This window comes from Pleurodeles waltl, chromosome 4_2 (assembly GCF_031143425.1).
Source record: "Pleurodeles waltl isolate 20211129_DDA chromosome 4_2, aPleWal1.hap1.20221129, whole genome shotgun sequence".
In the NCBI taxonomy this organism is placed as follows: domain Eukaryota; kingdom Metazoa; phylum Chordata; class Amphibia; order Caudata; family Salamandridae; genus Pleurodeles; species Pleurodeles waltl.
The window spans coordinates 967,398,593-967,425,945 of NC_090443.1; the positions used below are offsets into that span (position 1 = coordinate 967,398,593).

Sequence of the window (27,353 nt, forward strand, 5' to 3'; positions counted from 1 at the left end):
GCCCTGCCTCCGTTGTCCTTTTGGGGAAAGGCTAAAATTATGGACAAATGTCATCCGTTAAGCCTTTCATCACGGACAACGGATAGAAGGGCGAAATTACGGGCAGTCCATGAAATGTACGGACGGGTGGTCACTCTAATATATATACGTACTTTGCCATGTACAGTTTGTAAATGTGATCTTACCAAATGATCTATTATCTTTTTCTTCTTAGTGCAAATAATGTTTTCCACAGGACATGGAAGGGTTTTTTGTGTGTACTATGGCAGCATGAGGGCAGCTATAGGCAACTGCCTATGGTTTCACCAGTAAGGAGGTGAGGGCACTCTGTTTCTGCTAGACCAATTATTACGTTCATACTGCCAAGGGAGGACCTGGAAAAAGGTATTTGGGCGAATGAGACAAACCTATTTGACTAATTGTGCATTAGTTGCCATCTACTGCAAACCTGTCACACATCTGACAAGAATATGTTTTCTTTGCAGTTTTTTATTCGGTCTTTCCCCAGTGTGGAAGAACACGTAGAGAAAGCAATCGGAGAGAAATTATACCGTCTACTACTGGTAAATTAGTTTGTTTTTTATTATTGTTGTTATAAATTTGTATGCGCTTTGCAAATTCTATTCAGCCAGGATTATGAAAAGTTTCTCCAAAATCGTTCCCTACATTACGGGCCTGATTACGACCCTGGCGGATGGGATGGACAAGTTCTATAGGATATATTGGAACTTGTAATACGGCAAACGGGATATCTGTCATGTTTGTGACGGAGTATCCCATCCGCCAAGGTCGTAATCAGGCCCTAACCATCAAGGAAGGGAAATAATTCTAAAACCTAATAATGAAAATATGGGTAGACAACATCCTACAAAAGAGGACACCTGGTCTGTTTGGGTAGATGTGCAGACCAGGACTGCATCATTCTGATTGGTCTTGGATACCCACTGATGCAGCAAGTGAAGGCCTGATGAACAGAGGAATGTAGCGGTCACACAACCTGCTTTGCAGTAGCAAAAGCTATTTTTCAAGTCAGAAAAGTCTGTCTGGTTTGCAAAGGGGCTTTAGCAACCCATTACTAATCACCAATAGAAAAGGCCTTGAAAGTCTGCCCCCTTTCTATTTTAGAGTCACCATGGTATGTGTCAATGGTTTACTATCGCAATTTGAGGTGATAACTGATTCACAAAGTGGAACAGGCTGTTGATTAGGGTGCATTAATGTCCTCTGCCTTTACTTTATATTACTATTTTATCTCTATTGAGCCCCTCGTGAGCCTGATCTGGGGCCTCTATTTTTCTCCATACTTTTCTCCATATCTACTATTCCTATTTATACTGATAGCTACTTTTATGGTTTCAGTGCCCGTGTCTTCACTTGAGTTCTTTGTGTAATTTGCTTACAAATTGTTTGTTATTCTATTTAGTTTGGATGGGGGAGTCATTAAATACCTCAGGATCTCTGTTGGCCTGGCAGCAAACCTGCTGCAAAGGGGATCCCCAGTACTGGAGTTAGACAGTGACCAGGTTGGCAGGGTATACAGGCAGCTCGAAATTGACAAGTTGTTTAAGAAACCACCCTGTACACTTGACTCAACCATGCCCCACCAGTGTCCGCCTTCTCATATCTCGCACAGATCCACATGCCTTTTTCTTCCCCCGATGCAGCAGAGAGACTGGGGGCCAATGTTAGTAGCAAATAAATATTATCTGCTATTACCGCCATGTTTTGAGGAAAATTACCAGAATCTGACAGGGTCTCGTGGAGTTTTACACTGCATACAGCAATTTATTGGTGCTTTCAACTCCTTGAGGTGTATAAGCTGGGGAGAGATCAGTGGCCGCCGGCAGCACACACAGACACACACTCATTCTTTCACACACAGACACGCACGCACGCACATCCATTAACAACACTCATAACATTCAAACATGTACGCACGCACCAAACATTCATTTTAAAACATCTCACACACACACTCATTCTTTCACACACGCATGCACGTCCATTAACACTCATAACATTCAAACATGCACGCACTCACGCACCAAACATTCATTTTAAAACATAACACACACAATCATTCTTTCACACACGCACGCACATCCATTAACACTCATAACATTCAAACATGCATGCACGCACGCACCAAACATTCATTTTAAAACATCACACACACACACACTTACCTTCAGCCTGAAGCGCCCAGGTCGAAGTCAATGGGTGACGCTTTCCTCGTCACCAGGGGAGGGCCTCGAGGCACCTTTGCTGAGCTGAGGAGGTCATGCCCATAGGAGCTGTGACCTCCTCAGCCCAGCAAAGTTCAGCTCAGACAGCCAGGAGTCTGCGCAAATTTCACATGTCTGTCCTGGCTGTCTGAGCTGAAAATGAAGAGTGTCTGTCAGGCTGCCCTTTGTAAAGCCTGACAGACACTCTTCATGAGGGGCAAAAGGTGGGGGGGCGTGGCCCCTCCGCCCTAATGGACGGGCCGCGCCTGGGAGAGATACTCGTTCCCCACCACTGTCTATGAGGGAGACTTTAATTGTCCCCCGGATCAAGCCGGGAAACCCGATACACGATGTTGCAGCGTATAGACCCCTGTTGATGCTAAATGTCAACTACAGAATCCTGGCCAGAATACTGGCCACGCAACTCCAGTCCATTATGCAACGCAATATACATGCAGACCAGATGGGTTTCATACCAGTGCTAAGTTCTTACATATGGTGTGGGACTGCCCACATCTTACTGACTTCTTACTGGCTTCTGGGCAGACGTATTGATATTTGCTAATGACATCACTGACCGCAATATAGAATTGTCGCCATCGATGTGCCTTTTTTGCCTTTATCCTAAACTAGCAAAGCGCAAAGTAACTACCACATTTACAGATTTTGCTCTGATCTTAGCCAAAAGACAAATAACCATTAACTGGAATAACACCAGGGGCCCAGTTAACAAGATGGCATATCGACCTCATCCGTCAGGCCTAGTATGAGAGTATGACCCTGATGAAGAATGTTAAACACGGGCGAGTCCCAATGGAGGTGGCCTGCGCCAGGGAGGATCTACTGCATGACTTTAAGCGAGATGAGAACCTTGGGTGCAACACAATAGTTAACCACATTGACAATATCTACAGTTTGCAGAATACACACTATTCTGGGTGTTCCACTCAGATTAGTTACAATAATATTCTCTCCAGTAGCAACCCACATTTTACAATCAGAACATTCTGACGTGTCTATACTGATGTTCAACAAGACAAGGGAGAATTGCCCTTTTCTCCAGGTGACACTATTCCTGATTGGGAATCTATAGCTCCAGTTGAAGGGTATACAACTCCAACTCCATCGGGCTCGCTTCTGGCCATTATAGGTGGCTTGACTAAAAAAGCATCTAAAAGATTTGACCCTCAAAATCGACAAAAGAAACAAATTGTTTACTTTATGATTTTAAAGATCCACCCAGAAAAATGATGCAAGATATACCAACAGTTGATCATATCGGGCCAGAAGGTCTTAAAACAATGAAAAAACAGTATCAGTAGCAGCCGTTATACCAAGACTTGACAAAAAATAAATAAATAAAGCCCACATGGTACACTGTTATTGGGCAGCCACGTGCAGAGTTCATGGTCATTCAAACTGCTTAAAGAAACCTTTAACATCAATATGACCCTCTTCTGCACAAATGGACAGAGAAAGGCTAGTAATCGGTACTGGGTATCAATAAAAGATTTCAGCAATGGCTGCAATATCTATTATGGCTTCTAATGCTTTAGTAATTTTGGCCCGCTATAACAGACAACTGTGGATGAACATTGCACCATCATTAGATATGTTACCTGAAGACAAAAGAGATGAAGTCAAAGCCATTTAACATGAGGGAGAAAGGACATCTTCTCCATTCCCATATACTGCCATGGATATTGCAATCACTAGGTTCCACTAATTGGCCTGTGCAAACACATTCTTTAGGTTTGTTACAACAACATCAAACCTTTTTCTTTCAAGGGGCTAGAGGAAGGATCCAATACCCTTATACAGGAAGGTATAAATAAAAAACACACCAAATACATCAGCAGACCTATCTTCCATAACTGACCACCTCCATCAGCTTCTTAATGAAGAGTCACCAATCAAGGAAAAGTCAAGAAACTTCCAGAGGACATTGATAGCTTTCTGGCAGTGACCACTCCTTATCAGACAGCTACTGATCTCATCTTGACAACTTATAACACAAGTTCACTGGACCCTAGACCTCATAGGTCTGGTGCATACATTGGAATTCATAGAACATCCTCCTCAAACATTACCATCCAGAAAACTGCATCAACATCTACAAATGTTTCAAGCAGGGATTTCCATAATGTTAAAATAGAGGGCCATAGAACTAGTGCCTGAATCACAGTGAAATGCTGGCTTCTTTTCTCGCTTTCTCTCAGCTCCATGCTACTACTGTAATTCTCCAAATTGGCATATTTCATAGATTAACATTTGACCCACTCTCTATCCCCATCAAAGGATCACCTACTTGTATTATTCCTTCACACACGTGCTTTATTAAATCTGAAGTTTGGTGGCCTCTCAGGGTGTGGTTTTGAAGCTGATTGTCTGTGACTGGCTGAAGTTTGTTTCTTTTTTGAATGGCATGAATATAATACTCAAGATCCTTTGTTACAGCCTTAAGTCTATGTTTTTATGGAACTCCTGTTTTAATGTTACTGGGGCTCTCAGTTCAATGATAGGGATAATTGAAGGATGATTGAGGGATTATTGAATCATGTGAATCGATAAAAGATCTCAATTCTCAAGAACTACAGTTACAGTAAGTAACTTTTTTCTTCCTCTTAAACCATTCGTGGCCATCCTTCAGCACTCAATCTGACATCACAACAACACTCACACACCAGCACTACTTCACATCGTATTCACACAAGCATCACTAAAATAAATAGATTAGTATCTGCACGCATGCCACATCAAAATATAAGTCAATACTTATATGCATTTTCCATATACGCACAACCCAAACCTGCTTGGATATATATTCTCTACACACTGAGCATGAATCTCAACATGTACCCATATGTACAAACACACTGGACCTGTACACAGTTCCCATACAAACAGACTTTTTGTAATTTGTTTTTGTTATGGATCTTGAGAACAATAAGCTAAGCACAACTATATATATATATATATATATATATATATATATATATATATATATATATATATATATATATATATATGTGTGTGTGTGTGTGTGTGGGTATTCCCTAAAAAAAAATGTTAAGAATATGTTATTTAGGAAAACTTTATTTCTTCTTTCCATACAAACCCTACTTAAAACATACAAACATTACAAATGCTGAAGCTGTAGTTATCACATACATTTATCATTTGCACACCACCTTCAAATTACTATGTGATTGTTAAACCTTTAATTTATAATTTATGCAGCACCTTCAAATGACTATAAGTCATAGTTATAAGTTACTGCAAGGCGCAGACCATCGTACAGAGTCTTGTCAGCTCACTCGCCACACTACATTGACTATAATGCACACCTTCTCTATGCACTGGTTATATCCTTCCATATTACATAACTTTTAGCATGTGAAAAGATATATTCATTACAACACATCTGAAATGAGATGGCAGAGTAGCAAGTTATAATTAATGTTGTGTGGCAAAGTGGCGTACAGTGGAGTGGTGTAGAGTGGAATAGCATTAAATGGAGTGTTGTAAAGTACTGTTGCATAAAGTGGAACAGTTTAGAGTGGATTAGGGTACAGTGTAGTGGCATACACAGGAATAGCGTATACTGAAGTGTTGTACAATGCAGCAGCATACATTAGAGTAGTGTACTCTAAAGTGGTGGCCCAGAAAGTGGTGTAAAGTTGAGTGGGAATATCGTAGAGTCGAGTGGCGTGGACTGTAGAGGCGTGGAGTGGTGTAGTGACGTGGAGTTGCATAGAGTCGAGTGACGGAGTGGAGTGGTGCTCAGTCGAGTGCTGTATAATGGAATGGCATACAGTGGAGTGAGGTACAGTGTAGTGGCATAGAGTTGAATACATAGAGTAGCCCGGTATTGAGTGTAGTGGAATAGCGTACAGTGGAGGTTGGTAGAGTGGAGTGGTATACAGGGTAGCGGGATAGAGTGGAGTAGCATAGAGTGCAGTGGCATACAGTGGGGTACCATACAGTGTAGTGATGTACACCGTAGTGGCGTAGAGTGGAATAACTGACTGAAGTGACATAGAGTGGAGTAGCATACCGTGGAATGGCATATATTGGAATGTTGTACAGTGTAATACCATAGAGTGGAGTAGAGTACTGTGTAGTGGTGTAGACTGTTGGGCCAATAGTGTAATAGTGTACTGTGGAGTTGGGTAGAGTGGAGTGGCGCACAGTAGAATAGCGTAGTGTGCAGTGGTGCAGAGAGAAGTTGCGTACCATGTAGTGGCATATAGTGAAATAGCATACAGTGCAGTGGTGTACAGTAGAATAACATTGAGTTTAGTGGCGAACAGTCTAGTGATGTAGTGGTATATAGTGGAGTAGCATAGACTATTGTGGCTCAGAGCATAGTCGTACAGTAGAATAGCATAGAGTGTAGTGTTCAGTGGAATGAAGTATAATGGACTGGAGTAGAATGTACTGTTATACAGTGTAATAGTGTAACAGAATTGTTTGTAGACTAAGGTGGCGCATAGTGCAGTTCTGGTGTAAGGAGTGTCATACAGTGGACTGGCATACAATGGAGTTGTGTACAAAGAAATAATGTATAATATATTGGTGTAGAGCTGAGTGGCATACAGTGGAGTGATATAGAGTGAGATAGCATAGAGTGGAGTGTTGTACAGTTGAGTTGCGTACAGCAGAAGAGTGTAGAGGTAATTGACATACAGTGCAGTAGTGGAGATTGGAGTGTGTAGAGTGAAAAGGCATACACTGATATAGCATACAGTGGAGTGTGGTAGAGTGGACTGGCATACACTGGAATAGTACAGAGTGGGGTGGCGTAGAGTGGATTGGCGCAGTTGAGTGATCTACAAAGTTAAATAGTGTAAAGTGGACTGGTATAGAGTGTAGTGGCTTAGAGTGATGTGGTGCAGCACAGTAATATACAGTGGAGTGGGGTACAGTTGAATGATGTGGAGTGTAGTAGCTTACAGTGGAATAGCATAGAGTGTAGTTGTGAACAAAGGAGCAGCGTACAGTGGAATGGCATGCAGAGTGTGTTGTACAGTGTAATACTGTACAGTAGAATAGCAGTGGTATACCTCAGTACATGCATAACATAAGTCACTATGTGATTGGCTAATGGCTGTGTTTACCAAAGGTAAAAGGCTACCATATAGTTTTTATTCCAGTTTTGCTGCATTTTGCGGTCTGTGTTTTGCTGCGTTCTGGGGTTTGGCCTGTTAATTATTAAGTTTGAGTGTTGTTCACTACTTATGGCCACTTTATTTAACTGGTAATAGGTATAGATTTGTATTTATAATTTTATATATATATATTTTTGTGGAAGTCCTTATAGAACAGAACAATTTTGTAAGTAGGGCTGTAATTTGTAGGTATTTTCTGCACCACTCTGTAGACTTTTTGGTGCAAAATAAGTACACTATGGGGATCATTATGACCCCGGCTGTAGGTGGTAATGTGGCAGTAGTACCGCCAACAGGCGGGCGGTACATACCGCTACATTATGACATTGGCGGGTTGGCTGCAGTCAACCCGCCAATTTACCATTCCTATTGCCATGGCGTTAGCAGCCGCCGGGCCGGAGATAACAATCTCCGGCCGGCAGCCGCTATTGTACCGCCAGCGGCATTTTGCGCCTTCCTAACAACACCACGAAAACTATGGCGGTAGGCTCTACCAGTGACAGGGAATTCTCTCCTTGTCACTGGTAGGAGGCTCACCCACCCCACCAAACACTCCTCAGACGCCCCCCTCTATCCATGCTCCCACCTTCTGATCCCGCACACCCCCATACATGCACACACTGACAAACACGCATCACGCATACACCCACTCACTCACACTGGCATACACGCATTCATTCATGCATACATCCATCCATGCTCGCACACATCCGTACACATATTCACACTGACATGCAGACATGCATTCACATTTCCATTTTTACATGCATTCACACACATGCATAAAGCCACGCAAACAACACTACACACACAGACACATTCATGCACACACTCACACACTCATGCACACAACCCCACGCACACAGAACCCTCTCCCCTATCGGAAGCCCAACTTACCTGCATCCAGGTGATCTTCCGGCAGGGAACGGGTCGGGTGCTGCTACCGCCAGCAGCGCCCGCCAGCAGAACACCGCCAGGCCGTATCATGTGTCATGATACGGCTGGCGGCGGTTTACTGGTGTGGTGGTGCAGGTGGTAGCAGCACCCGACCCGTTCCCTGCCGGAAGATCACCTGGATCACCTTACCACCATCCACCAGTATGGCCACAGCCGGATTTCCATCCTTCTTGGGATGGGAGTCCGGCTGTGGTCATAATCTGGTGAACGGATGGAAGCCGCAGTGATGGTCTTTTGGTGCCTTTCACCGCAGCCGTAGGCGGCTTATACCGCCAATGTCTTCATGTGGGCCTATATTTGTAAAAACATAGGGGCATATTTACAAGCCCCTATCGCCACCTTGCACCACCGTAGTGTTATTTTTTTTTACACTAAAGTGACATTAACAAGGCCTTTCTCCTGCGCGGTATTGACAAAGTGGCACAATGCTTGCATTTGTAAACTATATTATCGTTTTATAGTAAAAGGGGTGGGACCATGGGGCTGTGACAAGCATGAAAGGGGAGTGCGCATGTTTGTTTGGCCGGCCGTCTCGGGCTGGCCAAACACACATGCGCACTGGGCTCTCTCCAACCCGGCACTGTGTTGCTGGGTTGGAGAGAGCATGCAGAGGCTCACACTCTGCCTCGGAGCGCACTGGCTGGGCGCTCCATCCAGATCCTAAACGTTTATCACCCACTACTTCCCGCCTCTAATTAAGACAGAGAGCCTTCACCGCCAGTCATGTCCCTTCATAGGTCATGCAGGAGTGCCTCCCAGGCTTGTGCAATTTCTGTATCCCTTCTTTCCTGATGCACTTCTCCCATCGTCCTCCTTCCCAATCTGCCCAACACAGGAGATCCACCTTCTTGCGCTCAACACTAGATCCTGCTGGTTTCTTTCAATTCTAGTTTAGCTGGCTGGGGGTAGAGACCCAAGAGGCAAAATGTAGGAGAAGGGGTCAAAGGGCGTTCCATGATCTCTGCCAGGAGACACACCATCTCTGTCCAGTAAGAGGTTAAATGAGGACAGCTCCTTTACATGTGAATGAGATCTCGAGTGTTGTAATGACAATGTGGACATTTGGGGCTAGTCGACGATAAATAGATGCTAAGTTTATGGGGAGTGAGGTAATCTCTGTGCAGTATGTAATAATGTATATGTTTGAACTGGGTGTTGCTGGAGATTTTAGGTTCCACTTACTACATTCTAACCCAGTACCCATCAGTCACAGTGGAGCCAATGTCTGTCTCCCAGTGCTCACCCCGTTGTGTGCAGGGTGAGAGCACATCTGCCCATATCACCCCATATAATCCCGAGACCAGTCTCCGGGTGTTAGTAGTATCACAGAGAAACTAGCATCCATGATGCAGCTGCGGTTCCTTTCTCCTGCCGACTCCACAATCCATGTGCCAATGCTGTTAATGTGCCTTGTAGTAAGAACTGCCCCGCAGGGAGGCTGAACTCCTTGCACAGATCCACAAAAGGGTGCAGCATGCCTCCCGTGCAGATCGCCCCCACGGGCTCGTACCTGGCTTCAGCCAATTCTAGAAGGTGGCTATTCTCGATCCCTTCCACACACGTAAGGAGAGCCCAAAGTGGAATATTTGGGGATTATGGGGTCCAGATCCTCACCTGTCGAAGTACCCTCAGCCAGCAGGTCCGCAGGACCTGTAGATCATGCCGTTCGATTGAGGAGGCCCTCTTGAGGGCTAAGCATGAAAGTCCATAATCGGGCTTGGTCAGGGGCATCTGGCAATTACAGCTGCCTGGGGGCTCCCTGCCCACGAAGCATCCCCATGCACTACTGTAACTGCACTGCCAGGTAGTATGCCTCAAAGTCTAGGGCACTCATCCCACCATCCATGGAAGGCTGTTGGCTGTTGCAACTTGGTGAGTGTGACGCACCCCCAGTGTCTCTTCCAAACTAAATCAATCGGGATCGAGTCTAGGGCTTGAAATTTACTCTGCGGTACCACCACATGTAGGACCGCAAAGAAATACAGGAGGTGTGCAAGTACTATCATCTTAGCTGTGGGAATTCTGCCTGCAGCTGACAAGGATAGCATCTTACAGAAGCCCATGGTCACCAGGAAGGCTGCCACTGCCACCCCCACACCCTCCAACAAGTCAGGTAGTGTTCGATATCCCCTGACTCCTGAATATTTCATGGCAGTGGGTGCCAATCTCATACCACACCAAGTTGGCGGTGCAGTCCTGCCCTCGCAGACCAGGAATAGCCTGGGCTTAAGCCAACTTACAGAAAGGACAATTCCCCCCACCAAAAGGATGTGAGAAGCTGTATCGTCCTGGAAGCCTCTGTGTGCAGGTTGCCAAGATGAAGCATCATTGTGTTGGCAGAGGTATATATAGCTGTGATAGGCCTCGAGCTGCAATGCCCAAATATGGGTGTCCACTCCTGGCCCTGCACACCAGGGGCTTCACCTCTGGTGCAAAAAGCAGGGGATACTTCGGGCAACCCTGGCGGGGGCCCCGCTGTTCTCCTAGACATTGCTAGGAAATCACTCACCCAGTCTTGATCCGTGCAATCTGGTGTTCATATAGCAGGAAGGTCCGCCCTACATATTGGTGCCCCAACCCCATACAGAGCATAACAGCACAGAGAAAGTCCCAGTCCAGCCTGTCAAAGCCCTTCTCTGTGTCAACAAACATGAGCTTGGCCCCATCTGTTAGGCAGGGGGCACCTACCAAACCACTAAGGCCCATATTTATACTTTTTTAGCGCCGCATTTGCGTCATTTTTTTACGCAAAATGGCGCAAACTTGCAAAATATATTTGTATTTTGTAGGTTTGCACCGCTCTTGCGTCAAAAATGATGCAAATGTGGCGCTAAAAAAGTATAAATATGGGCCTAAGAGTCGCAGAATATTGATTGCCGTGCTGTGGCTGGGGATAAACCCAGATTGATCCTTGCGGATGAAGTCCTGCATGTGGGGTAACAAAGTCTGCGCCAATACTCCGCTGAGGATCTTATAATTGACGCTTAACAACAGTAACGGGTCTTCCCGGTTTGGGCAGATGAACAATAAGGGCGTCCCTTTGAGGGATAGTTGCTCTCCTTTCGGAACAGAAGTCCCCAAATATGTTTATTCTTGCTCAGTCTCTGCGCTTCTCACTAATTACCTCTGTCACAGTAACTGCTTCCACTGCTTTATCAATGTTCAGCGAACGTCTTTGCTTTGACACTTCTTGCAGCTCATCTAGTGCAGATCTCCACTGCTCCCTGCACAATATCCAATAAGTCACTGCAAGTGCTCCAGTCCTCTGCTCACCCTCCTTCTAAGAAGTGCACACTGACACCAGTTGCTGGCATAGTTGAGGGTGGGCGATCCCAGACTACATCTTCCTGATAATGGGGCTTTTCTCCATCACATAGCAGGCTCCCATCTATCCGGAACATCTTCATAGTTCCCCAGAGCCTTCCTGCATTGCCACGCATGGTTCTTATCACCTCCTCACCAACCTGTCAAGTCTTGAAGAAGGTTCTTCAAAGATCAGTCAGGAGCCAGTGAGGCTGAGGAGGATATCTTATATTCTTCCATATTAGCCCGTTCGGTACAGTGTCGAGTACATAGCTCTAGTCAGTGCATCATCCTCTCACTAACTACAGCTATATACCGGCGTCCAATCCACACACACACACACATTCTATGACATCTTCATTCACTATCTGCATACAATATACCTGCTCAAATATGCAGGGAAAGGGGAAAGACAAAATACTACAAGTTGTGTGATGTTAAAAAACTCAAAATGCTACTCTGAAAAAAATCGTACCCTGACTATTTGAACTAGTACTAATAAGACATTCTTCTTTGTTCTTTACTAGGGAAATGCTGAGACCTTTTATGTGCACCTTGATGCTGTAAAATCTGATATCCTTTTGTCAAATCGAGTCAATATCCCAGGAGGTAAGCATGACTAAGCATGTCCCACAGAGTGCTACCCATACACTGGACTTTACACATACAGCATTGGCTTCGAGCTACAGGACTAATAGCACACAAAGCACAAGCCTACAGAGTGCCCAGAGGCACACAATACATACCGACAGCAACAAGCAATGGGTTGTGAAATGCTTGACACTGCCATGAAGTCAAGAGGCATGTAGCACACAACAGCAGCATCAAGTGATGGGGTGAGGGGCACACAATGCTGGCAATCAGCACAGAGACATGGCGTGCACAGTAAAAGCATCAAGGGGCATATTTATACTAGTTTTGCATCGAATTTGGGTCATTTTTTTAATACAAATTCCGTGCAAAACTAACTCCATATTTATACTTTGGTGCTAGACCAGTCTAGCGCTAAAGTTATGGAGTTAAAGTCATTTTTGGGACGTGGAAACCTACTTTGCGTCATTTCAGATGCAAAGTAGGCATTCCAGTGCAAAAAGGTGACTCTATGGCCTTAGTACCACATTTATGCCCCCCTGATAAAATCACACACAGGGGGAGGAGGGGTCAAATAATAGTGCAAAGCTTGCTTTGCACCATTATTTAACACCTAGGTCAGGGCAGGAGTTAGGGGACCTGTGGGCCTATTTCCATGGTGGAATACCATAGAATAAGTTCACAGGTGCCCTCCTCAGGCCCCAGGGACACCCCCACCCACACCAGAGGGACAGCAGAGGATGGTAGATCCCATCCCTGGTAAGTACAGGTAAGTATTTTTTTTAAGTGCCATTGGGGGCCCTGAAATGGGCCCCCCATATGGCACTGGGTGCAGTAACCATGCCCATGGGACCCTGGTCCCCTGTGCTGGCATTGGGGTGGTGGGGATGACTCCTGTCTTTTCTAAGACAGGAGTCATGCGGCATGGATGGTTTTGTGTCAGAAAATGACGCTAGGCTGGTTAGAGTAATTTTTTTTTTTTACTCTAACCTGCCTAATGTCAAACCCCCTTCTTCCATACTGCCAGCCACACCCGGTTAACATCATTTTTTTTTACGCTACCCTATCCTTTGCACCCGCTTGCATCATTCCATAAATATGGTTCCTGGCTGGTGCTCAGAAATGGTGCAAGCAGGTGCTAAACTTTTTGGTGCAAAACTGTGTTAGTGCAGTTTGGCACCAAAAAGTATGAATCAGGGCCCAAGTGTTTGGAAAGAATCACAATCAACTAATTGGGAGTGGGGACGCAGAACTAGTAATAAGCCAAGAGGCATGAAACGCTTAGTGGCAGCATCATGCAACGTGGCCAACAATGCCCTGTCTGTCAGACACAGTCAACAGTGTCACCATCAAGTAACAAAGTGTGCAGTGCACAGCAGTCCAGAGATAATACACAGCAGCACTATCAAGTAATAGGGTTCATAGATCACAGCACTGGTTTCTACCCTAGGAACAGGTGTCACACAACAGCGCCATCAAGTCATGGGAAGCACAATCTGCACCTCTCTCATCAACCCCAAGGATAGACAGTACACCGGAGCATGATTACAGAATGTGACAATCAGTGTACAGTGCTAGCACGAAGCAGAGATCAGACAGCAGATAGTGACACCCTCAAAGGACACAGCTCCCTCTTTCCATACAACAAATGGTTACCACTGTTTTATGATCAGATATTTTCTTTAATTTCAGTGTCTGAAACCAAAAGTCAGCATGACGGCTGAGTGAAGAGGTGGAGATCCCATGTGAGAGGCACCTTACTGCTGACGGATCTCATGCATACTTGTGTCAACCCTTCCATTTGTTCATTCAGTCATGTAAAATAAATTCACAAGTCTTGCCAGAAGGCATAGACAACTTTGCTAACTCTTCAGGATTACATCTCCAGCAGTACATATTGGATACACCAAGGAGTATGATAGTTGAGTAAGTGAGCTCTACGTCAAACCGCCTTGGTGACTCCTCAAAGAAGAGACTACCAAGAAGAGGATATGGGACACTTTGTGTGTCTGCTCTACAAATTTCCCAAAATGGCTTTTGTCCTTTCTATGTATAGCGCTGGTTTGTGTGACAGAATGCATGGTGACTTTCAATGTTAACTGTTTGCTCCAGAGGAACTGGAAAATAAAACCTTCAAGAACCCTAAACCAGCAATATGAACAATTGCTGAAACAGATCATTCTTCCAGTACATTGTTTCACAAGAACAGATCCATCCTGACCACGAATGCACTGAGTGTGGCAGTGGGAGCGACAACACCAGCGTACTCCGTAGCACAGTTGTCTTCACTATACATATCCATTTGTATCACAATGAGCAGAAACCTGTCATTCCAGTCTGAATAGGTTCCCAAGTGTTACTTGTCTTCCCAACACCAATTACTGATATCACTTAACATGTACGCTGTTGATTCTGGGTCCCCTGTTGTGTGGGAGTCTCTCCAATTCAAGACTCGAAAGGCATCAGGCAAGTTTTTTTTTTTTTTTTAAATAATCTTCACCCACATGTCATGTATGGTGTCCCACGCAAACTGAGTCTGAGTGACAGAGCCACAGACCTACTACACCTTAGACACTTACCGAGTCAATGTTAATGATGCTGTGCATTTTTATTCCTGCACAACTGTGTCATATATAAATAATGTGCCATAATTAAAGATGCTTGTCACTTTGGATGGACTTGACACTTCTGTTCTGATCTCACTGTCCCTTTTCAAGTATCCCATTTTCAAATCATTGGACACCACAGCGCGATGAGCCCACCCTTTGTATGAAGGCTTGTGTCAAGCACAATAGTACAAATGTGGTGGATGGGGACTTAGTACAGAGGTAAACTGGCTCCTCTTATATTAATTTAGTGTCCTTTTTTTGGCCCATCTTTTTAGGTAACAGCTACCAGGTTAGGGCGACCACACAACATGATACTCCAATCATGGGCATTTTAACTCTTGCATGATGAAGATAACTTTATGTTGAATAATATTGGCTCTGAGCCCCACATTTCAGTATGCAGTGAGAATGAACATACAAAGAGATATTTAGTTTGGTGGAGGAACTGTGGCAGATATAAAACTGCAGGAGATCAGCAACATAATCATCATGCTGAAAGAACTTCAGAAGAAACAGATAAAGCACGCTGACATCCAGACGCAAAAGAATGAAAGTGCAGTGACATTCAGACAGAATAGACTGAATATCAACTACCACATGCACAAGCACTGGCAAAGCCAATTGGTCTGATCTTTCCCATAACTAGAATTCCTCAAGTAATTATTAGATGTCCTTTTCGAGTCTGAAGAAACACAGGTGGTCTTTGGCATTGTGAACAGGTGCAGCTCTGAGCCTGGGATGGCACAGTGCCTGGCATGCATGCACTCCAAACCTTTTTGTAGAGGTTGGCACATGTCTACCTGTGTAAAGTATAGTTAGTTACACTGTGGCGAGGCTGCTCCAAATAACACTGACTTACTAGGTGACATCTTAATTCTTGGAACACCAAAGAAGCCACATAAACAGGTCTCCAAATAACAGCAGCAGGACTTTCAGGATGCTGACTTGGAATATCACCTATGCAAGAAAGGTGTCAGAACTTGCATATTCATTAACTCATCTGCCAACACATTCACCTCAGTGTCTTAAGCACCCAATCCAGCCATCTGTCTGTAATTTACATGTCACTCATTCCTTCACTGGGCATATTGGTGAGCAATGAATGCTAGTAATAGTCTGCCTTGCTGGGTCTGTTTCGTAGGAAATGGAAGACTGCATGTATTGCGTTCTGTGAGGGAGGGAAGCTTGCTTTGCTACGGCTGATAATGTCAGGTTCTCTGAAGAAGTAAATCATGCACTGCCCGAATTGCAGTAAAATTCCTTCACCGCAATTCCTGAGTGAGCGTATTCACTTCTTGCTGTTTGTATATATATACAGTATATATACATATATATAACTGCACCTTCACAAAAGAGAATATAAATGTTTTTGCATTTAACTTGTGAGGACAGCTAGTAACTACTAGCGGACCCACAGCTTTATGAAAGAGTTTCAGTGCTTGTGCATCTGACTTGAGTGAGCTCTAATAAGACCTGGAGGAACTGCTGCTCTGGAAAATAATTTTGAAGATTTAGCATTTGACTCGAGAGGGACCACTAGTAAGGACTTGAGGAATTTAAGGTACAACGAGGAGAAATATGTTTATTTTTCCTTGTGTTTTCCTCTCTCTACATGTGCTGCAGAAGTAGAAAGAGGAAAAAGCCTCAGAGGATGCAGAAAGTTGTCCCTTCCTGCACACAAACAATCCTGCCTATAACGCAGGCTCCCTTGCACCGTGGCACAAGGATGCATTCTTTGGAGCACTGCAGCACATTGTTAGCCAGCACAAGAAGCGGACAGGAATGCTCCATATAATTTGAAATATGGTGCATTTCTGCCCCCTCCCTTTCACGCAGCGCAGCAAGGTGTCTTGCTGCATTGCGTTGCACTGTGTTGCATAACAGTTTGCTACATCTGGCCATAGGTGTCCTTTAAAAGTTTTTTCATGAAGCTACAGTTCAATAAAAGTCCAGCTCAAGTCAGAAGCAACTGCCTCAAATGACCTCCACCAAAGTGAGGGTGTGTAGCTTTAGTATATAAATTTGCATATACACTTTTGCTATTTTAATAATTTGAGCTTGTTTTACATATAATTATTTTTTTGCCAAAGCTGGTTCATAAGAATGAGTCAAAATTACAGATTTTAATACATTTCTTGATTTGTTTAAGCTTGTGGTCACTCCCCACTATGTATAGCAACTTTTATTCAATGGGAATACAAGGACATGCAATAGCTTCTGGACATAGGTAGTGACCTATGTCCAGTACACGCATAAAATGGCATTCCCGCACTTCAGAAGTCCAGGAAAATGGAGCTGGAGTTGGTGGGGGCCCTTCTGTTAGTTCAGGGCTGCCCTCACACACAGGTACTTGCACCCTGCCTTCTGGGCTAGAAGGGCCTGCCATAGGGGTGACTTACAGTGACCTGGTGCAGTGACCTGGTAGTGAAAGGGTGCATGCACCCTTTCACGCACGCTGCAGTGGCAGACCTGCAGAACACTTTGCATGGGCTCCCTGTGGGTGGCATAATACATGCTGCAGCCCATATGGTTCCCCTGATACCCCAATGCCTGTGGTACCTATGTACCATATACTAGGGACTTACATGGGGGTACCAGTATGCCAAATATGGGATGAAAATGGTACAAGTTACAAAATTAGAAAGGAGAGAGCATAATCACTGGGGTCCTGGTTAGCAGGATCCCAGTGAACACAGTCAAACACACTGACAACAGGCACAAAATGGGGGTAACCATGCCAAGAAAGGGGTTACTTTCCTAAACTTATTTTGGCTGTTTATATTTTGATGGGTGTAAGGCTTCAGTAAGGGAGATGCAGTTCCACATGTAGTTGCTAGAGGGCTCTCTCAAGTCAGTTACAAATGGATAAAATGTTCATTACAAACCTCTGTGGAGGAATGCAGCTTCAATCTAGAAATTCCCATTTATTTGTGCTCATTTTAGGTAGGATAAATATACCAACAATGATTTATAGCAAGGAATGAACATTGTCATTTACAATACGTCTTGAGAGTTGTGAAAATAGTTTAAAAACCCTACTACACAAAAGGACTATCAGTTATTGAGAATTGCAAGTCTCTAACAATTTCCATTTTTGGGAAACTATTTGTTAGGAGTATGTGTACATGTGCAGGGCAATATGCAGTCATTTATAGAGAAAGCATCCAATGGCTGGAGTAAGCTGGTCTGTTGATCTACACCTTTTGCTGGAATGGTAGCAAGTATAATTTGAGTTACATATCAACAGACCAATGGTGAAAGAGTGTTGATGGGGAGCGCCTCTATATATATATATGACATTTTCCATAATATGTTTTGGAAACATGAGTCTGGCAAGACAGCTAAAGCCAGACCTAAAAAAGTACAATATGGCTCCTAAAACTAACCTCTGTTCCTTGATGTTAAGTATTTTCGAAACCTATATTTCTGAAATTGGACAAACGGTAATAGAGTTTAGATGAATATGAAAAGACTTCTCCAGATCAGCTCCTTCCAGGAACTCTAAGGTGGCTTTCTGTGTGATGGTACCATTGATGTTTGCTTTTAACAGTGGAATTCTTTCCACTTCATCAATAGTTCCAGGAAAGTTTGGAAATTGTAGCTCAGCTGTACGTATTGGAACTAAGGGACTCACCAATGTTATTGTATCTGTATATTTCCTTTAAAGATAAGTGCCCTGCTAACATCAAAGAACTGGAATTGATGAATGTAGTCTCTATATCGCCTAAGGGTTACAGAGACTGTGAAGATCTCCCTTGGGTAAAGTTTATGAAATGTTTCCCTATGCTTTACCATTCAGAGATCTCTGCCTTGATCGTGGAGTCTCACCAGGGTAAAGTACAGGGAAAAGAAAAAAATGTTTATACAACTTGGAAAACATTTGGGTGGTTGGACAAAATATCGATTTTAAAATATTAGAAGAAAGAAGTAAAGGAAATTAAATATTGTGACACACAAATATCGTGATGCACAAATATCTTTGACAAGAATATCATTTTTTGAGGTAAGTAATATTGTAAATAACATTGATGTTTTCAATTTCGTTTTCACTAATATAGTGGTTAATAATATCGTTTTTTAATGATCTTAATGTGTTTTCGTTACTATATTAATTTTATGCATTACTATTGTTTATATAAATGTTAGTGTTTTTAGAATATATAGGGGTATATTTATACTCTGTTTGCGCCAAATGCGCGTCAGAAATTTTGGCGCACATTCGGCGCAAACCTTGCACCATATTTATACTATGACGCCCGACCCCGCGAATGTCAAAATTCCTCTGTGTGCGTCATTTTTTGGATGCAGGAAACCGCCTTGCGTTAATGACATGCAAGGTAGGCGTTCCCGTCCAAAGAATGACTTTTAGGCATGTGTACCTTATTTATACTCCAGCGTCATTTTGACACACAGGAGGAGGCGGGCCTTAAAAAACGGCGCCCAGCCTGATGTGCGCTGTTTTTTAATGCCTGGGTGAGGGCAGGCGTTAAGGGACCTGTGGGCTCATTTCCATGGTCTCTGACCATGGAAGCAGTCCACAGGTGCCCTTCCCTGCCCCCAGTGACACCCCTGCCACCCCCACTTACCCCTGGAGGACACCCATGGATGGGGGGACCCATCCCAGGTAAGTATTTTTGTAAAAAATGTTTAGTGGCGTAGGGGGGCCTAACTTGGGGCCCACTACATGCCACTGTGCACAGTAGTCCCCTGGGCATGGCCATTGGGCAGGGGGGCATGACTCCTGTCTTTACTAAGACAGGAGTCATTTCCATGGGGGTTGTGCGTCAAAAAATGGCGCAAGTCTGGTTAGAGACATGATTTTTTACTCTAACCTGACTTGCACCATTTTTTGACTCACAACCCCCATTTTCCCCTACGCCGGCGCTGCCTGGTTAGAGTAATTTTTTTTTTACTCTGACCAGCCTGCAGCGCCGGCTAACATCATTCCATAAATAAGGCGCACGCCTGGCGCATTGGAATGGCGTTAGCCGGCGGTAAAGTTTTTGACGTAAACCAGCGCAGGCGCTGGTTTGCGTCAAAAAGTATACATGTGGACCATAGATTGTAATTGTAAGTGACTTTGAATTATTTATAATTTATAGTAAGTACAGAATGTTATTGTTTTCAGTTATTTGAAAACAAAACAATTGCCAAGGCGCTGTACAAAATAAAACCGAGATACAAATCCACCTTGAAAATGCATTGGTCTGCAATTCTGAATAACCATACCAAACTAAGCTGCAGTAATAAAACCATGATACAAGTGATACATCTGCGCTAAGACCCTAGCATGTGCTCTCTAAGAAACGTTTTAGTAATCTGCTTCTGCTCAGGAATAGCTATACAAAAAGCAATGTGCAAGATTTAACAGTAACTGTACCACTGTTCACAAAAAATAAAGGCCCATATTTATACTTTTTGACGCAAAACTGCGCTAACGCAGTTTTGCGTCAAAAAAATTAGCGCCGGCTAACGCCATTCTGAAGCGCCATGCGGGCGCCGTATTTATTGAATGACGTTAGCCGGCGCCGTCTGGTGTGCGTTAAAAAAAAAGACGTACACCAGGCAGCGCCGGCGTAGGGGAAAATGGAGCTTGGGCGTCAAGAAATGGGGCAAGTCAGGTTGAGGCAATTTTTGCGCCTCAACCCGATTTGCGCCATTTTTTTTTCACTCCCAACCCCCATAGAAATGACTCCTGTCTTAGCAAAGACAGGAGTCATGCCCCCTTGCCCAATGGCCATGCCCAGGGGACTTCTGTCCCCTGGGCATGGTCATTGGGCATAGTGGCATGTAGGGGGGCACAAATCAGGCCCCCCTATGCCACAAAAAAAAATAAAAAAAATACTTACCTGAACTTACCTTAATGTCCCTGGGATGGGTCCCTCCAGCCTTGGGTGTCCTCCTGGGGTGGGCAAGGGTGACAGGGGGTGTCCCTGGGGGCATGGGAGGGCACCTCTGGGCTCCTTCAGAGCCCACAGGTCCCTTAATGCCTGCCTTTTGCAGGCGCTAAAAAAAGGCGCAAAAGCGGCCGTACGTCATTTTTCTTGACCCGCCCACTCCCGGGCGTGATTTTTGCCCGGGAGTATAAATACGACACACATGCCTCGGAGTCGATTTTTTAGACGTGAACGCCTACCTTGCATCTCATTAACGCAAAGTAGGTGTCCACGCTAAAAAATGACGCTAACTCCATGGACTTTGGCGCTAGACGCGTCTAACGCCAAAGTATAAATATGGAGTTAGTTTCTTGCGTCGAAATTGCGTCAAAAAAAACGACGCAATTCCGGCGCAAACGGAGTATAAATATGCCCCAAAGTGCTTGAATGTCTAAACAAAGGGATAGAAAAACAAAATGATATAGAGGCCAATGAATAAAGTGCAACACGCAAAGGTAAAAATAACAATGGCACTATTCATAAAAATACTAATAAAGTGGTTTGATATTTAAAAGACAGGATAGTAAGACAGCATTATTTAAAGGTTGGGGCTCACTAGCAGCCTGCCACTTGCACTCAAGTCAATATAACTTAAACAAGCAACCGGTCTCGCGTTTGCTTGAGCTAGAGCAATTAGCATTGTAAACTCCTAACCGGACTTTTCTTGCCACATAAATTGAAAATGAAAATAAAACAGTTTCACATAACTAACTGGACTTTTCTTGCCATATAAACTGAAAAGTAAAAGTTTCACATAAGCGATCTGACAGCCACCATCAGTGCAAAACAGACACAAAAACGGAAATAAAAGTTCACTCGTAGTGAAACCTATCGGCAAAAGTGCAGTTATCCATGTAACCGTCAAAAGTGCAATTATCTACGTAACTGGCAAAAGTGCAATTAACTATGTAACAGGGTCATGCAAAGCGCTCAACTTCTGCCCAGCGAGATCAAGCTGCGAAAAAAGAGAAAAAGTAGTCCAGAAACCGGACAGAAAACGTGGAGTCTCGTATGTTTTCAGTGCTTGGTCGCTGCGCTCGAGGAGGGCTAAACACCGGAAAAGGCATGACTTATGCATGCCTTTCACTAATAAAAGCAAGCAGATTTTAAAAGGCAAGCTCACGAACCAATGAAAGAAACTGACGTGACATTGGTGTGGTTTGAAGCCCAAAGAGAGATTACAACACGGGACGGAGCGCTTTGCGCTCGCCCGTAAAAAGGCATGCTTGTGACTGTTGACAGGGCATAGTTGTTCTGTTGGCCTCCTACAGGCGTAGTTCATACAATCTCGAGTGGATATTACACAAAATTCCGACCTGTTGTCTGGCCCCAGTGTTATCTAAATAAACAGAACTCTTTTCCCGGGCTTCATTGAGCAGTCTTATTAATTATCGTATATGCACCAGTCAAGAACTTCAAAAACCTGAATGTCAACTGTGCATTGTCCCCATTCAAATGCATTTTTATCGCTGGTTTACAAGGCCATATTCCTAAATAAATAAATACTGGTGTTAACCCAAAACACCTTATTGCCTTTAAACCACTGTAGAAGCATACTATGGCCCAGATTTAAGAATCAAAAATCGCCACACCACATTAACAAAGTGGCGCAATGCATGCATTGTGCCACTTTGCGAGCCTTTGCGCCACCTTATGCATGCACCATGCATAAAGTATGCAAAGGGGGCGTTCCCCCATTAGGGGGACCACAAAAATGGCACAGTGGAATCTAAGAGATTCCACTGTGCCATTATTAGCAGCATTTTATGTGCAGGCGATAAAAGGAGGTGCACCATTTATTAAAATGGGCCTCTATGTACTTTGCAGGACTAGTGCCAACATCTTTGGCGCTAGTCCCACAAATACATCAATAGCATCAAAAATTTTGACACTATTGCCCCAACCCTGCACTGTAGTGCTCTGGTATATTATATATGGCGCACACATGGTGGTGGTAGGGGGTGATAAGGAGCCCTAGAAAAGTGCTGCTGCAGTGGATGCAGCGCCCCTTTTCTTAAATATGCCCCTATGTGCAACGATTCTTCCTTGTAGTCACACAGGCTGCAGTGAAAGGCACCGGAGCCTTTCAAACGCCCATAGCTAAAGGCCTTTAATGGTATTATTCCACACCTCAGCCTCGTTAGATCTTTTTTCTGAGCGAGGCTCAGAGGTCTAGATAAATACAGTGCCCTCTATGCAGATGGCTAAAAGTTGAATACGTCTGAATGGGTTTTCAATTCCAAATTGTGCCAATCATCCGCAAATGATTTGCCTTTGAATTCTTTACACGTATTTGAGCACATAGTGGTAGATTGAGTGCACTGATTTCCTGCAAATTTAAGATTTCAATCACTTGATAGGCCTCCCATTGCAACTTTTTATCCTGCATGATCAAGCATATCAGTTCCCTAAGTATTCACTCAGGGTCACCTTCAGCTAGCATAATAGCCAAGCAACGTGGCTTTTGCCATGATGGATTGCTTACATAGGCTGAATTCCAGCTGGATTTAAGATGTTGAGGTAGGGTTTGGCAGCTGGAATAATCTTCTACAGCACCGGCATTGGGCTGTGCCTGTCCAAGTGGCTAGGTGATCCTTGAATACCAGCGTGTCATACGTCAATGAATGCAAACGCTTGGTGTTAATGACACAGCCCATTGCTGTTAAATCTGGTGCTGCCATATTTTTAGCAATTTTTGGGAAGTGATACTAGGGATGTGACACTCTTTTCAATGCTAAGAGCTGTACCTGGTGAAAACCTCGCTGACAGAAATGAATTCCTAGGTACTCCATGCTTAACATTGCTCTAATTTCACCTGGTCTTAGTAAAATCTGGTCTTGTTGATGATGTTGTTTCCGCAAACCATTATTTTAGATTTTTAGGAATTGTTCAAGATCTTATTCTCATTACAATATATGGCTAGCGCATCCAGGGTTTGTTGCACACCAACAGCCAATAGGCCAAATATGATCGTCTGGTCAGCATACTGTAGACACTGGAGATGGATGCCTGCTAGCTTGGGCGGAAATGCCCTTCCTTTAGCTAGGGCACTATTTATATCTACCAAATATAGATTGAACGACAGGGGTGCCAAAATGTACCCCTGCTTTGTTGGGATTTTTGTTGACATTACTCTGTTGGATGTAACTTTAACTTTTTACATAAAGGCTCATAATAGCTCTTAAAAGGATGGCCAGGATCCCCCAGTTTTGAAGCTTCTGCCAAAGCCTGTCTCTGTCCACTTGATCAAATGCAGTGGTGTAATCAATAAATGCTGTGCAGAGTGGTGGAGCCTTTTTCTTTGTTGAGGCTTCAATTAAGAAGGAAAGAACAGACAAATTGTCCTCAGTGCCATTTCCATGTCTGAACCCTGATTGGCTAATAGGAATTAATGCTCTCAGTGTTGCCTATTCTTCTAGCTCCCAATTTAGAGCTTTCGCAAAACACTTGTCATCCACATTGAGAAGTGCAATCAGTCTGAAATTAGCCGGCAGGTTCATTGAGCCTTTTTTAATATATAGGGGTTAGTATTGAACCTCTCCAGGGCCCATATTTATACTTTTTTAGCGCCGCATTTGCATAATTTTTTTACACAAAAGCGGCACAAAATTGCAAAGGCAAGGGGGGCAGAAATGGCCTAAATATAATTTGCCCCCTAGGGGAGCAACCCTTGCCTAATAATAGGCCGATCTACCCCCAGGGGGGCAGAAAAGGCCTTCCAAAAAAAATGCCCCCCATTGGGAGCGACCCTTGCCCAAGGGGTTTGTTCCCTTATGACAATTTCAACAAAACAAAAAAAATCCTTGGTGTCTAGTGGGCGTTTCAAAAGCCGGATTGCACGCTCAGAGAGATTTCAAAGGGAAGGAAATACATTTCCTTCCATTTGAAGCCTCTCTGGGCCTCCCCCACGTGATCGAAAGAGAAATGCAAAGCAATGGGAGGAGGCCCTGTGACAAATCAGCGCGCGATCGTGCGCTGACGTCACAGTGGGTGTGGGGGGGTCGGGGTGGTGGTTCCACCCAGTTTCCGGGTGCAGGACGAGGTGATCTCGTCCGAGATCACCTTGTCCAGGGCACAGTAGGGGTTAAAGGGTTGCCCCATCATGATTTCTGAGGCTCGGTTTTCTCGAGAATTGACCTAATAGTTGTGCGGGAGGTTGACTATTGCTGCAGTGTTGATACCCAGTTATTTTTCCGTGCGTGAAGGAATTCCTTGAGTTCTGCTGTCTTTAATGTGGACATCTCAGTGGACCATTTCATTCTACGTAGGCCACTTATGCCAAGCTGCTGACCAATGCCCACATTCATACTTTTTTTAGCACTGCATTTGTGTAAATTTTGATGCAAAAGTGGCGCAAACTTATAAAATTCAATTATATTTTGTACGTTTGCGGCGTATTTGTGTAAAAAAATGATTCAAATGCAGCACTAGAAAAGTATAAATATGAGCTACAATTATATTTTGTGAGTTTGCGCCACCAAATGTGGCGCTAAAAAAGTATAAAAATGGGCCCAAGTGTCTGTCTAGCTTAATCTGGGCGTGTTCATGGAAAGGGTGCTGATCAACATTGCATGGTCACTAAGCAAACTAAGATGCACTTGAAGGTTGCTCCAGTTGTTGCGGTTTGGAGCAGGCTGTTGGTCTAAAACATTTTTGCTATATAAAGTTCTGAAGCCATGGTTAAGAGAAGTGGCAATCTTTTTTCCTTAGATGTCCTTCTTATCTTTCACTAAGTGTGTCTCAGGAATAATGACATGCATTATCTTCCCCTTGCTGCTACACTGAGGGCTCTTCAGTCATTAAATGATACATGTTGAAATCCTTTGCAAATATCCTCATAGCTCATTGGTGTACTTTTATATCTTTCAAGACTGCTGCAGCTGTTGTTCTTTTCTTTGGTTGTTTTGGATTTATGTAAATGCTTCCAACAATAATTGTTGATACTTCTTTATGATGTTGTTTGTTTGTAGTCTCTAATTTTACAAACACATAAGCACCAAGACCACTCAACAGTTCTGATATTTTCACTGCCAAGGTTTTATGATTTAAAATTCAAGGTAATCATGCCATGCCGTTTCTGTTAATTTCCATGCTTCATGAAGGCAAATTATTTTATTTTTATTAATTTCCTCTATGGCGTCTCCATTAGCTTTAAGACTGTTTAGGCCACAAGTGTTCCAAAAGCAAAACTGCATAGTTGTCCAGTAATTTGGAGATGTAGTTTTAGGAATGAAACTGTGGATTCGTCCACATTGGCTTCTCACCGTGCACATTAATGTGAATTAGCCTACCGACCCTTACATTGTCTATGGGCCCTTATTGATCTGTATCAACTGGGTTCCAAAGCATGAAGTTTCTGAGTACTTTCAGCTACACAGGACAGATTCTCTCTGTGGCTTCATATGGTGCTTCTTAGCTAGAATCCATGGATATTTTGGTTTTGTGAATTTGCTAATTGCAGTCCTCCATTGTGCTAGTGCCTCTGACTGGCCTCCTAGCTATTTCCACCTAACAGAACTGCAGTTTTTTGCTTCGGATAATCCTTTTCCTGGGTATGAAGGCAATAGGCCATTGTAAGTATATTACTTCTATTTAAAATGTCTTAACGACCACAGAAGATATATTCTTGATGCAGTATTTGAGTTGCTTTTGTATACCCCCAGCTGGTCAGCCGTTTGGTTGTATGCAACGGGAATGTCTACTCTGGATTCTACCATCCCGCTCCAGTCTGTCTATGAAGTATTGGGTGCCTCTTGACAGCTGTCTTCCTCTGGTCTGACAAGTTGGTTTGGTCCGATAAGGTCTCTTGCGTCTGTGGATACAGTGTGTATTCTTTCGGTCAAATTGCGGTCCATCCCTGGACTGGGGATAATTAGTGCAGTGACTTAGGCCCTCATTATGAGTTTGGCGGTCAGACAAGCTGACCGCCAAACCCGCGGGGAGGACGCCAAGGCCAAGGTGGTGGCACTCCCCCCCTCCCGGACTGTATTACAATGTTCCCGCTGGGCTGACCAGCGGGAACATTGTATTACAAAATTCCCACCGGGCTGCCTGGTGGGAACCATGCTACAATATTGGCGTTTGCTCCTTTATGGGAGCCGAGGCCAATATTGTAGTACACAGCACCCTTGGAATGCGCACATGCAGAGGGTGCTGGGCAGTGGGGCCCCCTGCACTGCCCATGCTGCTGGCATGGGCATTGCAGGCCCCTCCCATTGCCCCTGACACTGGCTTTCTGCCATGAAAAGGCTAGTGGAAAGCTGAGTTGTAATCAGCCAGGTGGGGCTGAGTTAACAGAGAAATCCAATGCTTTCCCTACTTTTGCAGAGACTTTAGTGGGAATAGTACATTTTACCCCGCCGAAGTCAAACACTTTCCCTACTTTTGCACTGTTTGGATTGGGAATAGTAAATTTTACTCCTTTGAAATCCAACACATTCCCTACTGTTGAGCTGTTTGGAGTGGGGATAGTAAATTTAACCCCTCAAAGTCCAACACTGGCCGACCCCTGTTGCTTGATGTTAAGTATTTTCCAACACTTACCCTACTGATGTTTAGCCT

At 44.0% G+C, this 27,353-nt stretch overlaps 1 protein-coding gene across 1 annotated transcript in view; it reads left to right on the plus strand.

The window, feature by feature from the left end:
* ARMH1 (armadillo like helical domain containing 1) overlaps positions 1-14,919 on the plus strand; it is a 121,216-nt gene extending 106,297 nt beyond the window's left edge. The window contains exons 10-12 of the mRNA XM_069232804.1: positions 486-563; positions 12,184-12,265; positions 13,940-14,919. Of these exons, the coding sequence (XP_069088905.1) occupies positions 486-563; positions 12,184-12,265; positions 13,940-13,971 (192 nt within the window). The 3' untranslated portion in view covers positions 13,972-14,919. The remainder of the gene's footprint in view (positions 1-485; positions 564-12,183; positions 12,266-13,939) is intronic.
* The last annotated feature ends 12,434 nt before the right edge of the window (positions 14,920-27,353 follow it).